The following is a 17,938-nucleotide window of genomic DNA, read 5'->3' as shown; positions in this document are numbered from 1 at the left end:
AGAGAATTAATAGATCCAGTGTTAGACAAGATTACTTTCAAAAGAATATTGAGGCTTTAAGGTAAAAAAATAAGTAATACTTTTTTGGATCATGATCTCATTCATATGGATACTTACACAAATGGGATGAATTGTAATTCCTTCATGCCCTCTTAACCTGGGAGATTTTTGTTGACCTCTTGGTATAGTGGAAAGAATGCTAGATTTGGAATTAAAAGACTTAGATTCAAGTCCCAAATTATGCTTCCTATAATGACCTTGGGTAAGTACTTTACTTAATCTCTCTGGGTCTAAATTCCACCTACAAAATAAGGAGGTTGGATTAGAGAACTTCTAAGATTCCTTTCAGTCTATTATTCTATGATCATCCTTAAAGGATATACCCAACATTTCACACACATTCTGTTTCTTTCAATGTTCCATGGTATGAGTGGAGTGCTCAAAGTGGTGACCAACTATTATTCACTCTTACTATGTGATATTTTAACTGACTTTTTTTGTATACACATCCCATGTAATGGTGATTCCAGTCCAGTCCAGTCCAATAATCATTTATTAATGACATGCTATTTGTAAAGCACTGTTGTAGGGGTTGGATACAAAAAGCTTTCTTATATTGTCCATGAACTTCTTTGCCCTTTGAGTAATCCAAAGTTTTGATTTTTCAGACATGGTGGCATTTTGTGCTTTTCAGCTACCAATTTTCCTCAGTGTTAAAAAAAAAAAAGAAAGTGGGGGTGGGGGAAAGTGGTGATTTCGTTTTGGGTACAGTTTCTAATCATTGCCAGCACTGGACTATTTCTTCAGTGCAATCTAGCTCACTTTCTTCCTTCAATTCAAAATTTTTGTCTTTCCCTTTGGTTTTCATATGCTTAAAGGACAAAGGACTAGGGTTATCTATCTACTTGAGTTGATGCACAAAGATAGGCCAACTCATTTTACATCTGCAGTGCTTGTCCAAAATATATACAATGATGAATTAACTAACTGGACTTTTATTCTGTTGTATGTTGTATTCTAGACGATGCACATTTTTTAAATCCTTTTGGTTTTGATTGTGTAGATTTTTAGGGTGATCTTTTTTGAAGACCTTATATCTCACTGAGGAGTTCCTTTATCATTTCAGGGTTCAATGCAGTCAACAAAATATCACATAGGAACATGAACATTTGTAGGACCTTGTCATTGATAAACTGTCATTTGGACACTGTATCCTACATAATAATGTCAGATATCTTTGGTGTATCTCTTCACTTCTTTTTAATAATTCGAGGATCATTTTATAGAGTTATTTCCATGGTTGCATCTATCAAGATATCTTGTGTGATTTAAACATATAAATGGGATGTGCCTTGTTAGAGGAAAGCATTTAAGGCTAAATTTTGCTCTAACAAGTCAATAGTTATTTTTTTATTTGTTTCTTTTTTTGTTTGTTAGTTTTAACCAACAAACAAAAACACGATTGGATCTTGTATTCAGTTATGTGACTATGAAGATATGTTTTTTTGTGGAAAAAATTAATTTCCAAGGACTCAACAGTTCTTTTTTCATATTTTCAACATAGATTCCTTCAGTACATGTTCAGATAATTCACATAAAGGTTTGCAAAGTAAAGATATGAGGCAGTAGTTATTAGTGCTTTTTAATTACCTTTTATTCATAGTTATGCCAGCCAGGATTTTTCAATCAATCATTTGATACATTTCTCATTTTCAGACATCATTTCCATCAAACCCTTGATACTTTCAAAATTGTGCCACCTTCAGCATAAATTTCTTCTGTGTTTACTTGTTTTGGTCTGAATGATCTTCTCAACTTCATTTTCTTAAGTACTGTTTACCTAAGACATTGGACAATGAGGTGTTAGAATCTGAATGTGGTGATTCCTTTGTCAGAAAAATACAGATGCCAGATAACCAGCTGATGGCAAAAATCTTTAATAAGCTGGAAGTGTACTTCAAATTGATATTCAAGTTGTTCAACTTCAAGGATTATTTCTTAATTTTTAACTAGTTGCTATAGACTTGCGTTTCTTAGAAAATATTTTTTGAGTTAAAAAAAACAAATGGGATTTTTCTGACTCAAGTCCACCAAAATAACATTTTGGAGATGGGGACATATTAATTTGGTTCTAGTTAGCTAAATAGAGAGATTGGATATTGTAAAGAAAGATATTATTAACAGAACAAGATCCTAGATGAAAGATGTTAGAAGTATAGTTTGGAAAAAAGAAAAGAAGAGATGGTTCTTTTTAGATTGAAAAGAAGAGAGGATGAATGAATTGAATAGATATTTTGACAATAACTACTTGTATAGATATGGAACCAATTAAAAATAGTAATTTCCTCAGAGAAGCCGAGAACAGAACACTTGAGAGTCATGGATTATAGAAAAGATAATTGACCACCTATTCTAAATTCCATCATCCCTAAGAAAGATTATCAAGGCAAAACACTTAAAAAACAAACAGAAAACCTCTCCAATGTAAAAAAAAATTAATATAGATTAGTAATTTTAATAAATAACTGTATATTCATAGTATGTTTTTCCTAAGAATTTAACCTTTTTAAGATTCATTGCCTAGGATTTAGAAAGGTGATAGATATGATAAAGATATCTTCCAATTATATCTTTCTCTAAACATCCAGCAAATTGAATGAGTCCAGTGTAGTTTAGACTTAGAATTTCCCTAGTAAATTGGAATCTACACAGATGCTTCTGAACAATTTTATATTCCATGACTGGGAGTGAGGGTCAGTTATCAATCCTTAAATCAGCAAAAAACACTTCAATTACCTAAAGACCATTCAAGTAGGAATTATCAGCCAGCCATACTCATAGCCTACTGGAGCCAGGCAGCATAAAGTGTCAGAGATCATGTTGTTACAATAAGTCCACTCTGTTTCAGTGGCAAAAATCACTTGTTTTACTGTGATGAGCTTAATTATTTTTGTCCAAATAACATTGATAACATATTTATTTTGTAAAATAATACTGGATATGGGCCAAAATACAATCCAAACAATAGTTGGAGATACATCCATAACATCTGACTGCTGTCAAACTGTGTTTGATGGCTAAGTTTCATTGAGGCTAAGATTCCAAGCGTTATATGTAGTAAATACTCCAGGTCTTAAACTCCATGTGAGGAAATGTTGCTAAAGTAGTGTAGGTGTTGGTGTTTGAAGTTTCTGGACTTAAAAAAAAACCAGTAACATAGAGGGAATTTTATTTGCAGGTGAAGAAGAAATGATTGGTATGTATATAACTTCTACATTTTTTTTCAGATTAATCTTAAAGATATTGGTGAATTATATAAAATACGCATTGGACATGACAATAGTGGAAAGGACCCCAGTTGGTATTTGGAAGAAATTAAACTTGAAGAAATAGCCTCTGGTGAAGTGTTTTCCCTCACAGTTGATTGTTGGATAACTGAGAATGAAGATGATGGAGACACCTGTAAAGAAATAGCTATTAACAGACCTAAGAAGAAGCCCTTGCCATGTATGTATTTGTGGATTATTTTATAATTTTAAAGTAAAAGGGTTCAATACACTGAGATTTTAGAAAACCCAGGTTTAAGAACAACTCTCTTTTAAACATTCAATTGTGTGTGTTCTTGTGTTTAGGTGTTATACGTATTGTTTAATGTCTTAAGCTTTAGTATTCCTATGACTTTAGTATTCTTGGCCATATTCGACTTGGTATATTTTTATTTATTTTTAAAATTAAATTTTATTTTATTTTCAAAGGTAAGTTGTTTTACCTTTAATTCCCCATTACCCCCGTTGAGAAAGCAAGAAAAACAAACCCTCTGTTATAAGCATGTACAGTCAAGCTTAACAATATTTTTCATTGGCCATGTTAAAAAATTGTCTTAATTTGTATTTTGAGTCTTACAACTCTCTGTCAGGAGGTCTTTACCATGTTTCATCATGACTCTTCCAGAATTATGATTGATCATTGTGTAGATCAGAGTTTCCAAGTGTTTCTCTTTCCCACTCCATCTCCCTGTCCCTCTACTTTTCCCTCTCCCTCTCTTTCTTCCTCCCTTCTTCTTTCTCCCCCACACAGATATTTTCACATATATTTGATCACCCATGATCAGCCTACTCATCCTCCTATCCTAACCCCTTCCCCACCCTATTGAGAACACAAGAGAAACAAAACTATTTGTAATCAGTCAAAGCAAATTTCTACATTGGCCATGTCATTCATATGTGTGTGTTTATGTACACATATTTGTATATATGTATATGTGTATGTATGTATATCTCATTATGCATTCTGAGTACTTCAAGTCTCTTTTAGATGACTAGTATGTTTCATTTTCAGTCCACTGGAATTCCTGTTGAGTGAAAGGTATTTCTGTACTTAATTCTACATCTTTATATGCTCTTCCTTTTTTTGACCAGTTTAGATGAAAGTTACGTTCAAGTGTCAGTCACTCCTCTCCAACCGCCTCCTCCTTGTTTACATATGTATAGCCTCTTTATGCGAGATAATTTTCCATAACCTTCCTTTCTCTTCCCATCCCCCAGTGTATTCTTTTCTCCCTCTTCATTGTTTTTTTTTTACTTAAAATTATCAAGATATAACAGATTTACTCTTTTCTAATTGGATTCCCTCTCTAAACCCTGATGATGATAGGGATCAAAGGGTACACCTGTATCATCTATCCAAACTTAAGGCAAGAGGTTTAGTCCTTTATCATTGTTCATTCATGACTATCTTTTTTATTTTTCTCTTTGCTCCTCTATACTTCAAAGTTTCTCTGCAGCTCTATATTTTTCATCAAGAAAATTTGGAAGTCCTCTCTATAAAGATCCCCCCCCCAAAAAAACAGTATTATACTCTGTTTTTCTGAGTAAGTTATACTTGGCTATCAGCCCATATTCTTTGCCTTCTGGAATATCATATTAAAAAATTTCCACTCCTTTACAGTGATGGCTGATAAATTGTATGTGATCCTGACTGTGGCTCCTCCATACTTGAATTCTTTCTGGTTGCAAAGTTTTTCTATGAACTGGCAGCTCTGGATTTTGACTCTAATGTTCCTGGGAGTTTTAATTTTGGGGTTTCTTTCAGGGGTCAATTTCTGGATTCTTTCTATTTCCAGTTTATCCTATGAGAAATCTGGGCAGTTTTATTTTAAGATTTCTCAAAATATGATATATAGGCTCTTTTTTATTTTATTTTATTTTTTATCTCCATTTTAAATTATTTTTTTTAAGATTCATTAATTTATTTGTTTTTAGTTTTCAACATTCACTTCCACAAAGATTTTGAGTTCCACATTTTCTCCCCATCTTGTCTCTCCCCTAACCCCAAGAAAGTGTACATTCTGAATACCCTTTTCTCTAATCTGCCTTCCCTTCTATCTCCCCCACCTTCTCTTATCCTCTTCTTCTTCTATTTTCCTGTAGGACAGAATAGATTTCTGCCATTGCCTGTATATCTTATTTCCCAGTTGCATGTGAAAACAATTTTTTAACATTTGTTTTTAAAACTCTGGGTTCAAAACTTTGGGTTCTCTTTTCCTCCCTTCCCACCCACCTTCATTGAGAAGACAAACAACTCAATAGAAGTTATACTTGTGTAGTCATGCAAAACACTTCCATTGTAGTCATGCTGTGGAAAACTAACTACATTTCACTTCATCCTGTCCTGCTCCCTGTTTATTTTATTCTCTCTTTTGACCCTGTCCCTCCTCAGAAGTGTTTGTTTCTGTTTACCTCCTCCCCCAATCTGCCCTCTCCTCTATTATCCCCCCTCCACTCTCCCCCTAAGATAGCTTTCCATACCCAATTGAGTGTGTATGTTATTCCCTCCGTAAGCCAAATCTGGTGAGAATAAGATTCATTAATTACCTCTCACCTTCCCTCACTTCCCCTCCACTGTAAAAGCTTTTTCTTGTCTGTTTTATGTGAGATAATTTGCCCCATCCTACCTCTCCCTTTCTCTTTCTCCCAGTATAATCCTCTCTCACCCCTTAATTTTATTCTCCAGATATCACCCATTCATCTTCAACTCACCTGTGCCCTCTATCTATCAATCTATCTATACATGCATATTTTATTTCCCTCAAACTACCCTAATACTGACAAAGGTCTCATGAGTTACAAATATCATTTTTCCATGTAGGAATATAAACAGTTCAACCTTAATAAGTCCCTTATGATTTCTCTTTCCTGTTTACCTCTTCATGCTTCTCTAGAGTCTTGTATTTGAAAGTCAGATTTTCTATTCAGCTCTGGTCTTTTCAAGCATGCTTGAAAGTCCTCTATTTCACTGAATGTTGATTTTTTTCCCCTGAAGGATTGTACTCAGTTTTGCTGGGTAGGTGATTCTTGGCTGTAATCCTGTCTCCTTTGCCCTCCAGAATATCATATTCCAAGCTCTGTGGTCCCTTAATGTAGAAGCTGCTAAATCCTGTGCTATCCTGATTGTGTTTCCACAATACTTGAATTGTTTCTTTCTACCTGCTTATAATATTTTCTCCTTGACCTGGGAACTCTGGAATTTGGCTACAATATTCCTAGGACTTTTTCTTTGGGGATCTCTTTCAGGAGGTGATTGGTGGATTCCTTCCATTTCTATTTTACCCTCTGGTTCTAAAATATCAGATCAGTTTTCCTTCATAACTTCTTGAAAGATGATGTCTAGGATTTTTTTTTGATCATGGCATTCAGACCATCCAATAATTTTAAAATTATCTCTCTTGGATCTATTTTCCTGGTCAGTTGTTTTTCCAATAAGATATTTCACATTGTCTTCTATTTTTTCATTCTTTTGGTTTTGTTTTACAATGTCTTGAATGCTCATAAAGTCACTAGCTTTCAATTGCGCCATTCTAATTTTTAAGGAAGTATTTTCTTCAGTGAGTTTTTGGACTTCCTTTTCCATTTAGCCAATTCTTTTTTTTAAGGCATTCTTCTCCTCATTGGTTTTTTGGACCCCTTTTGCCATTTGGGTTAGTCTATTTTAAAGTGTTATTTTCTTCAGTATTTTTGGGGGTCTCTTTTAGCAAACTGTTGACTATTTTTTCATGATTTTCTTGCATCATTCTCATTTCTCTTCCCAGTTTTTCCTCTACTTCTCTTACTTGCTTCTCAAAATCCTTTTTGAGCTCTTCCATGGCCTGGGACTGATTCATATTTTTCTTGGAGGCTTTGGATGCAGGAGCTTTGACTTTGTTGTCTTCTTCTGATTGTATGTTTTGATCTTTTTTTGTCACCAAAAAAAGATTCTATGGTCTGATTTTTTTTTTATGTGTGCTGTTTGCTCATGATCCCAGTCAACTACTTGAGTTTTAAACTCTTTGTTAAGGTAGAGGTCTGCTTCCAGTGTGGAGAATGTACTGTCCCAAGCTTCAGGGGTTTTGTGTAGCTGTTTTCAGAGATACTTCTAGGAACCTGCAAGTTTTCAGTTCTTCTAAGGTGATATGAGCAAGGGTGAGTTGTTAACTTCTTTCCTGGGCTGTGCTCTGGTCTGTGAGTGACCACAAGCACTCTTTTCTGCCTTGAAACTGTGTGAAGGATTCCCTTTCCACAGCCACTACAAGCTCCACTACACCAGTGCTACTCCTCATCCCAGGACCACCACCCAGAAGTGTGACCCAGACCCAAGCACAGGCAAAGCAAGAGAATCCTGCCTCAGCACCAGCAAAGAGATCCTTGTAATCCCCCTCTGATCAGTCACTTGATTTCCCCTCACTATGTGGGCCAGAACCTCTGGAAGCAGCTGCTGCCCGAGGGTACCCTGGGACTGAGGCTAGGAATCTAGCTTCTCTCTCACAGTGGTCACAGACTTTTCCTACTGACTTTCTAAGTTGTGTTTGGCATTTGGTGTTGAGAAGTCTGGAAACTGCCACAGTTGCCTGTGATTTAGTCCCCTGAGGCCTACTCCAGGTTCGCTGAGGCCTGTTCTTTGCCTACGTGCCTACACTGAACTGCATTTCTTTACCAGCCTGGTGTGATAGACCTTTCTAATCAACCATACAAGTTGTCTTGGGCTGGAAATTTGTTTCACTCTGTCTTTTTGTGGGTTCTGCTACTCTAGAATTTGTTTAGAGCCATTTTTCACAGGTATTTGGAGGGGTTTGGGGGAGAGCTCAAGCAAGTCACTGCTTTTACTCCACCATCTTAGCTCTGCCCTGCTGGGATCTTTTTTTTAAAAAAAAAAACTTTTCTTTTTCTTTTTTTTTTAAAAGCTTTTATTTAGTATTTTATTTTTTCCCAGTTACATGTAGAAACAATTTTTAACATTTGTTTTTAAAACTTTGAGTTCCACATTCTGTCCATTTTTTTCCTTGAAGTTTTTGTTAAATAGTGAGTTCTTTTCACACAAGCTGGAGTCTTTGGGTTTATCAAACAGTGGATTACTGTGGTCATTGACTACTGTGTCTTGTGTACCTAACCTACTCCACTGATCCATCACTGTATTTCTTAGCCAGTACCAAGTAGTTTTGATGATTACTACTACTTTATAATATAATTTAAGATCTGGTATGGCTAGGCCACCTTCACTCGCATTTCTTTTCATTAATTCCCTTGATATTCTGTTCTTTTTGTTCTTCCAGATGAATTTGTTATTATTTTTTTTTCTAGCTCTATAAAATAATTTTTGGTAGTTTGATTGGTATGGCACTGAATAAATATATTAGCTTAGGTAGAATTGTCATTTTTATTATATTAGTTTGGCCTACCCATGAGCAACTGATATATTTCCAATTATTTAGATTTGACTTTATTTGTTTTAAAAGTGTTTTATAATTGTGTTCATATAGTTCCCAGGTTTGTTTTGACAGGTAGATTCCCAAATATTATATAATGTCTACAGTAACTTTAATGGAATTTCTCTTTCTATCTCGTGCTGTTGGTCTTTGTTAGTAATATATAGAAATGCCAATGATTTAAGTGAGTTTATTTTATACCCTGCAACTTTACTAAAGTTGTTTATTATTTCAAGTAGTTTTTTACTTGATTCTCTAGGATCCTCTAAGTATGCCATCATATCATCTGCAAAGATGATATGTAAAGTTTTGTTCTTCTTTGCCTATTCTAATTCCTTCAATTTCTTTTTCTTCTATTATTGCTAAAATTAACATTTCTAGTACAATATTGAATAACAGTGGTGATAATGGACATCCTTGTTTCACCCCTGATCTTATTGGAAATGCTTCTAGCTTATCAGCATTACATATGATGCTTGCTGATGGTTTTAGATAGAGCTACTTATCATTTTAAAGAAGACTCCATTTATTTCTATGCTCTCTAGTATTTTTAATGGGAAAGGGTGTTGTATTTTGTGAAAAGCTTTTTCTGCATCTATTGAAATAATCATATAATTTCTGTGAGTTTTGTTGTTGATATGGTCAATTATGCTGATATTTTTCCTAATATTGAAACAGCCCTGCATTCCTGGTATAAATCCTACCTGGTCATAGTGTATTATCCTCCAGATAACTTGCTGCAATCTATTTGCTAATATTTTATTTAAATTTTTTGCATCTATATTCATTAGAGAAATTGGTCTATAATTTTTTCTCTCTGTTTTGAATCTTCCCAGTTTAGGTATCAGCACAATATTTGTATCATGAAAAGAATTTGGTAGGACTCCTTCTTTGCTATTTTCCCAAATAGTTTATGTAGTATTGGAATTAATTATTCTTTAAATGTTTGATAGAATTCACTTGTAAATCCATCTGACCCTGGAGATTTTTTCTTAGGGAGTTCAGTGATGATGTGTTCTATTTCTTTTTCTGAAATGGGGTTATTTAAGTATTTTATTTCCTCTTCTGTTAATCTGGGCAATTTATATTTTTTGTAAATATTCATACATTTCACTAAGATTGTCAAATTTATCGGCATACAGTTGGGCGAAATAGTGACATACAATCTCTTAAAATATTTAAAGACTGCTACCATATTCTCCTTATATACCAAAGTTTTTTTTCTTTTCCATGTTATTTTTATCTATTTTTTTCAACTAGTTATTTCATGGCACATTTTTGAATGTACTAACACCATCCTGATGATAATTCCCTGGAAGCATTCCAGTTTATCAATGTCTTTTGGCACTTTTGCAACTAATTATAATATACTCCAGTCCATATCTTTATATCTTATCTATTAAAAATTTAGGAGACATCATTCCTCTACTGATCATGACACAGTAATGATTATTTTTTTTTCCTGGTGGCCCCATTCTCTCCAAATTTGACTCCTCCCTTTGCACCAAATCATCCCTGCTGCTGCTATATCCTACAATTGACTCTCTGGTGGATACTGTAGTCCTTGCCTCACCAGCCTCCCAGGATTTTCTGAAACTCACCAAGGTATTTGGACTCATCCATCTCAACATTACTCTACCATTACCTAATTGTGAAAAAAAAGAGCAGCTTGTTGTCCTAGGAACAGACCTGCCTAGCTATGAAATATGCTCCCGGCTGCCTGGGGCCCCACATGGGGATGAAGCTTTTGCCATTCACTTAGTAGACTTTTTCAGATTCATTCTGAATGGTCTTCATGCTTTGAAGCCAGATAGGAAGAGGACTCTGATGTGCAGATTGCTTCTTTAGTATATCCACAGAGTTCTGGGTCAGCAACCAATCAAAGGGATGAGCGATACATAGTTAGAAGCAATTAGAGGACATCTGTGCATTCTTAAGTTTCCATGGTTTCACCAAGAATGATGTGGTCACCTGGAATGGTGACAGGACAAATTCCAAAGTGGGCAGCAGGAGACACTTGCTACATGTCCCTTCTTCCTCCCCTGCCATCTCTTATAATAAAGAATAAAGAAAGGTAAAAAAGCAGCTCAGTAAAAACCACCCAACCATATTTCTGACTGCACATGCATTATTCTGTGCCCTGAATCCTCCATCTCTGAAGAGGGAATTCATTTTCTCAAAGGCCAGACTTGGCTTACACAAATAGTTCATTTCAATTACAGTTCAGTTCATATTGTTTGGTCTTTTGTTTCCTTCCTACTTAAATTGTTTTAGTCATATATATTGTTCACTCTGAATCAGTTCATATATCTTTTCTTGCTTTTCCAAATCAATCACATTCAAAATATCTTGTGGAGCAGGAATATTCTATTTTATTTATCTACCAAAATTTGTTCTCTGATCCTCCCAATCCATGGATTTCTTCTTTGTTTCCAGTTCTTTGCTGTTATAAAAATCATCTGGTATAAATATATGGGTACTGTAATGTGAGACTTTTCTATCTTTGAAATTTTGGTGGGCATTCTGACATTCTTAATGATCCCAGGACAGCTTATAGTGATCTTCTCTTCTTATTTCTCATAAGGAATTAGTTTGGCAGTCCAGTCTAGAATTTTGTCTTTCATTGACTCCAAGCTCATTGGTCTATTGTTTCCAGTATTCATGCTCTTCTTTAAAAGAGGGAGAGAGACAGAGAGAGAGAGAGAGAGAGAGAGAGGGAGAGAGAGAGAGAGAGAGAGAGAGAGAGAGAGAGAGAGAGAGAAAGAGACAGACAGAGACAGAGACAGAGAGACGAAGAGAGAAAGGCAGAGACAGAGAGACAGAGAGAGAGACAGAGAGACAGAAAGACAGAGAGACAAAGAGAGAGAACACACAGAGACACACACACAGAGGGACAGAGAGAGAAAGAGAGAGAAGAATTTGCCTTCCTGAAATCTGATAGCTTGTCTCCTTTTCACCACATTTCGTTGAAGATCACAGATAGTGGGTCAGCCTGACATGTAGTCCACCTAGTTATAGAGAGCAACTAGTGTTCACCTTCCATCTCCACAATTATCTTGGATTTTAATTCCCTTTGAACTATTTTTATTATCTTCCTTCCCATCTGAAGATCATTCTCTTTAATGCAGAAACAAAAATAATTAAGAGCTCTGTAATTGGCTGGGATTGACTCAGACCAGTTCCCTAATAGTTTAGTTCTGAAATGAGAATGAAATAAGATACTTGTAAGTTATATCAATAGTTAACAAAAGCAGATTTGCTTAGACATAGCAGGGGAAGGGAAGAATTCGGAGTAAGGAAGGCATGTTCATCCAGGATAAAGCATGAACTCGGATGAATATAGTTTCCTAGTGTTGTTCATTCTACTGGTCTATGGGTCTGAAGCTTCAGGGCAGGGTTCTAGTTTTTGGTATCCTGGGTGTTCAGTACCTGGGTGACAAAGAAGCTTTGTCATGGCCAGAGCCTTGTTGGTTCCTTGCACTATTGAAATCTCAAGGATGGTTACAATATCTTTTAAGGTAAACTAGCCTAATTTGCATGGGGAAAAAGGGCTTAAGATATTGCTTCCACCACAAGTTAAATATTTCTTCATTTTTTTTTCTGTCAGTTGTTATTTTCCCAACTACCCTAAGTAGTAGAGTTATCCCTTTCTATCTTTTCCTCTTATTCCCAATTTACTTATTTTTTTTGTTGCCATTGGAATTTACCATAAGCCTTAGCATATAGTGGGCTTTGATGCCAGTATTATTATTATTTTAAGTCCTTGCTGTCGTTTTACCTGATTTTGCTTCTCTGTCTTTTAATTGCCATGTTGTCCAACTCTCATTTAACTCTCTCTCTCTCTCATTTAACAAATGAGGATACATATCCTAGGTCCAGAGAGCTAAGTTACTTGCCCAAGATCCCCTAAATTCCTAGCAGTGAGTCAAGATTAGAATCTAGGTCTCCTGACATTAAGACCAGTAAGTTTTCCAGTGTGTTGTGCTGCCTCTTTGGGAATCTTGTTCTTTCTTTTTGTCCTAAATCATTACTTCTATGTTTATAACACCCAAATCAGTTTTTTCTAGGCTTGTTGTCTCAGTCAGACCTCATGGCTGCCTGCCTGCTAATTATTTTTACTTGGATATATCACTGTCAACTTAAACTCAACATGTACCCAAAGGAATTTACCATTACAATCTCTTCCCACAAAACTACTGGTCCTCCTAAATTCCTTATTTTTCAGTGATATTATCAAAATGAATCAGGCTAAAAGAAAAAAAAATTGGAGTTTTGACTCATTACTTACATACATTCCCTAATTCAGTCAATAACTTTTTCAACTTTTCTTGTGAAATGATTCTCCCAGGTATCACTACTTAGCTATTCACATTGATACTACCCTAATTCTTGTCCTTATTACTAGATGAGTGCAACAGCTTTTTCCCTGAGCATTCTTCAATTTGTCCTATGTGTAATCTATCTTAAACTTAACCCCCAAACTTATCTTCCTTGCACATTATTTTTATTACATCATAGTCCTGCTTAAAAATGATTGAAAGCATCCTGTTTCACTGTACATCAGATATAAATACCTTTTCCTGCCCTTCAATGCCTCCCCTCATCCCTTTATATCCTATTTATCTTGTTGCCCACTATTACCTAACATACATTTTCTATTCCAATGAGGTCAGTCTCTTTACTATTTCACAAATACACCAATATTCATTCAATCCTGTATGCCTTCACTAATATCATTCCCTAATCTTAGAATATGCTCTCTTCTCTTTTCTGCCTATTAAGATCTGTAACTCATGTTTTTAAGGATCACCTCAATTCCTACTTTTTTTTTAAAGAAGTCATCCCTGAGAGATCTAACTCTCACTAATCTCCTTATCTGAATTTCTGCAATACTTCTAGATTTTACCATATGATTAATACTCAATTACATATCCACCTGTGTTGATCTCTAATTGTCTCATATTTCAACATTCAATAATATCTGTGTTTTCCATATGTGTGGATACTTCCACTGACACAGATTGCAGTATGCCTATGCCTCAGCAAATGATATTCATGAGTTGCTGTGTTTGGAAAAAAAAAAACATCTATTGCTTGGTTGCTAATGGCTTGTGGCTAACTTCTCTCACTTTAAGTAATCTGCTGATAGAATGACACATATTTTATTGTCAGGTCTTTCTAGATTGGTAAGACCTACTAGAGTTTTACGTTTCCTTGGCACAGCTATTAAAATCCCAGAATGACTTCCACATGATAATGAGGCACTGAGAAAACTTTAATGGAGGAATTGTTTTATACCTATTAGTTTTTATTTCTTTAACAGGATTGTAAACATTTTGAGGACAAGAATTACACATGTACACACACATATACACACAGAAACATGCATACACACATCTTCTGAAGCCTCAGTTTCTTAATCTGCAAAATGGGGAGAATAATAGCACCTACCTACCAGGATTGTTGTGAGGATAAAATGAGTTAATATTTTTAAAGTGTTTTACAAGCCTTAAAAGCTTTATTTAAATGTTAGTGGTTATCATTGCTATTATTATTATTATTATTGTTACATTATTCCATTATTGTTACATATCTTCTACATTGGGAGGTATGGCAGTGGTAGGCTTCTTATAGCAGCCCAAGGTTAAGCATTGATTGAATCAATTATCAAGCATTTTTTAATACCTCTTATTTGTCAAACTTTATGCTATGCTATGCTATGCTATGCTGAGAATACAAAGATAAAATAAAAACAACTCTTGCCCTCAAGGAACTTAGTGTCTTTTGAAAAGTTAAGAAGCCCCAGAGAAATCTCTTGAGATCCTGACTTGTCAGTCGATACCCAAGTGGTTTAAAGAATTATTTTTATGTCAGGAAACTTTGTCATTGATGTGAATGGTTGACTTTATAAGAAATATCATGTAGCCCACAATACACCATATTTCAAATTGTATTTAGTAAATACTAGATCTTTTTTAAAATGAATTTTAGTTAAACCCCAATTGAGATAAATATTCAATGTTTTCATTTGCCTCTTGTTTGAAGAACAAACTTTTTAATACATGACAAAAATGAATAAGATGGTTCTGTGGGTTTCAGAAATTTCTAAGACATCTGAGCAACTCCATTGTACTTCAAATGAACTATTGATTCTTGGTTCATTTAACATGAATAGCAATAAAGGCTCAGCATGGCTCCCCAGCAACTTTCTATTCATTTTTTTGCCCCAAACTAGCAAATGAAACTTTTTCCATTTGCATTTCCCATTTAAAAGGGTAATTTCTTAGCTGTAGCACACCAACCATATCATAAGGCATTTTCTTCAACAAAAATATTTAATGTAATACATGATAGTTATTGATAATCTGATATACTTTGATTGATCATTTATCTTGAAGGCTAGCAAATCTATCCAGTTGCACCTTTCCCAGACTACATATTTGCTCATTTGGGGGAATAAATGTAGTAAAGACTAAATGCAATGAAAAATAATTATTCTTCAATAGCCATGAATAAACTCTGGGCTTAAGATGACTAGTGAGTGGGGAATAAGTTAGTAAATTGGGCAGATTGAAATGTGTATGGATTATCCATTATTAACTTTTGGAAATGAGGTTACCAGTTTAGAGCCCCTGAGAGCTCAGCTATTGTTTCTGAGCCTAAAAAGGGAGTCCCCACATACTTTGAGACCCAAAAAATTAGAGATGGGAATGGGAAGTTGAGGAACACAAAAACCTGTTTCTAGTGGGAGTTTCTATGCTGATGGTGAGAGGAAGGAGAACATTCTAGAACCTAGCATCCATCAGTAATAGGAATATCTCAAAACCTGTCTGCTTACTTCCTGTCAGAGATTTAGAAGGGCCGTATAATTCAAACCCTCATTTTACAGAAACTGAGGTGTAAGGAGTTTTATTGACATGCCCTAGGTCAGACAGGTAGTAAGCACCAGAACCAGGATTTGAACCCAGTTTCCAGAACCAGTGCTCTCTCCCCTGTATCACATTGACTTTAACATCCCCCACCCAGACTTTCCCCAGATATGAGCTGGACCTCACTGGGCAGATTCTTAAATGGTTCTTTCCCTTGCTCTTCCCTTTTGTGGCCTAGTTTTTATTCATAATAACCTTAGAGCTTCTTTTTCTTAGAGTTTTTTTTCTTCTTCTGGAATTTAGGATATTGCCTAGGGTCCCTCCATTTGGTTGAAACTTAGTGAAAAGTTTTATAGGTTGGCATGTGATAAAGAATCCCAGTGGAGTGGCAAACATAATGGAAAACTAGACATCTTCTGGAAGGGAGAGTTCTTGACTGTTCCTTATCACTTAGTAAATGACTATTTAGTTTCCATAAGGGATCAGAGAATGAATGCAGTTTCAGAAGAAAGTAGTTTATTGCCTGCTCACTGGTATAATCAGGTTGCAGAGTAAGACATATTCGGGTCATGTTATATTTTTCCATTGTTGCACTATGGGCTTTCACATATCACATCTACCAAACCATAAACATTTATTAAGTCCCTACTGTGTTCTAGGCACTGTATTAAATGCTGGGGATACAAAAAGAGGCAAAAGACAGTCCCTCCCCTCAAGAAACTTATAGTATTGATTTAATGTTATTTTTTATACTCCTGATACAAAGAGTAAACAAATAGTTAATGCTTTCAACAGGTCCCTGAAACCAGCACTTTTTGTTATACTTTCTGATGGATGAATGAAAAAAACATTTTTAAGCACTTCTTATGTGCTAAGTACTGCACTTAGTTCACAAAAAAGAAAAAAAAATAAGATGCTTCTTACTTTCAATGTACCCATACTCTTAATTGTGGGAGATAGTACATACACACACACACACACGCGCGCGCACACACACACACACACACACACACACCAGCTACGGGGGGAGAGGGTAAGACTTGGAAGTCCTAAGGGCATAGATAAGGGGTAGATGGTCAGGCTTAGGTGTCTTTAGCTTACATAAATAGTTCGGATGAAAATTTCTGGTACTTTAAGGGGTGTAGGCAGGGTAGGTAATAAGGTCTGGATGACCTTAGGATGTGGCGGCAGGGCATATAGTAAGGCCTCTCAGTCATCGGGAGGAATTGATGATTCCCATTTCATCCAACACATTTGAGGAGTCAAGGAATAAGAAGGAATGTAGTCTGTGGTTGGGGAGAGATGGGGAAAAAAGGGGGCAAGGGTTCTCTTAGGGTCACGAGAGGATGACTGGTTATACTAATAGGTAATACTTGTGTGAGTTGTGTAATTCAGCAAATGAAACCTGGCTTTCTGTTAATTTGCACATTTTGCATTACTGATGTATTACTATTTTTTTTTAAACTAGGCTTGTAGTTTCATTGGTATAGGGAATTCCTAGTGAGGAACTTTCTTTAACAATGAAGAGTAGCAAATTCTTTATCATCTATAGACCTGAAGAGTTGCCAAGAGGCACAGAAAGATTACGTGTCCTGTCCAGGGTCACATAGTCAGTATGTATCCAAGGCAGGACTCAAACCCTGCCCTTGCTGACTCCACAGTTAGCTCTCTATCTGTTATACTACACTGCTTCTTAAAGTGATTGATATGCTAGTTGAATTATATTAGAATGTTATTAGGTTTTTCTTAGGAAATTAGGTGGACTTGAGATATAGAAGAGCCGTTTCTGGGACAAAAAAAAACAAACCAGTGTATATGGAGGGGCAGGGTGAGAAGGAGAAACTCTCTAAGGGAGCGAGCAGAGCCATGACTAGTGTAAGGTAACTAGAACTTTGGTTCAGTGCACTGGCAGGCATGGGGTGCTCTTTTTATCTGTCGGCAGCCCTCCAACCCCCTAGCCTTATGACTTTTTCTACTATGCCAATCCTGGTCCATAAATAAAGAATTATGATTGTTGTTTAGTCATTTTCAGTCTTGTCCAACTGACTCTTCATGACTCCTTTTGGGGTTTTCTTGGTAAAGATACTGGAGGGGTTTGCCATTTCCTTCTCCAGTGGATTAAGGCAAACAGAGGTATGACCAGACAGGGTCAAACAACTAGTAAATGTCTGAGACCAGATTTGAACTATATTCACTAAGCCATTTTGCTGCCTCCCTTACATTAATGATTACTGGCTTGAAAAAAAAATAGCAAAACACATTAGAGATTCCAATAAGCTGATTTAGGAAAGGAAAAAAATAACGGCTCTGCATTTAAGACTTAAACTTTGTA

General features: G+C 35.7%; 1 protein-coding gene across 1 annotated transcript in view; it reads left to right on the top strand.

Annotated features, from left to right (window-relative positions):
- Positions 1-17,938, top strand: part of LOC114031725 (lipoxygenase homology domain-containing protein 1-like) — a gene marked incomplete at its 3' end in the record, with an annotated part of 576,714 nt that overhangs the window by 368,766 nt on the left and 190,010 nt on the right. Inside the window, exon 27 of the mRNA XM_027846874.1 lies at positions 3,288-3,507. Coding sequence (XP_027702675.1) covers positions 3,288-3,507 — 220 coding nt within the window. The remainder of the gene's footprint in view (positions 1-3,287; positions 3,508-17,938) is intronic.

The sequence above is a fragment of the Vombatus ursinus genome, unplaced genomic scaffold (genome assembly GCF_900497805.2).
Source record: "Vombatus ursinus unplaced genomic scaffold, bare-nosed wombat genome assembly UNPS02015255.1, whole genome shotgun sequence".
NCBI lineage: Eukaryota > Metazoa > Chordata > Mammalia > Diprotodontia > Vombatidae > Vombatus > Vombatus ursinus.
The sequence above is the reverse complement of the archived record's forward strand: the minus strand, read 5'-3'. Positions and strand labels throughout refer to the sequence as shown.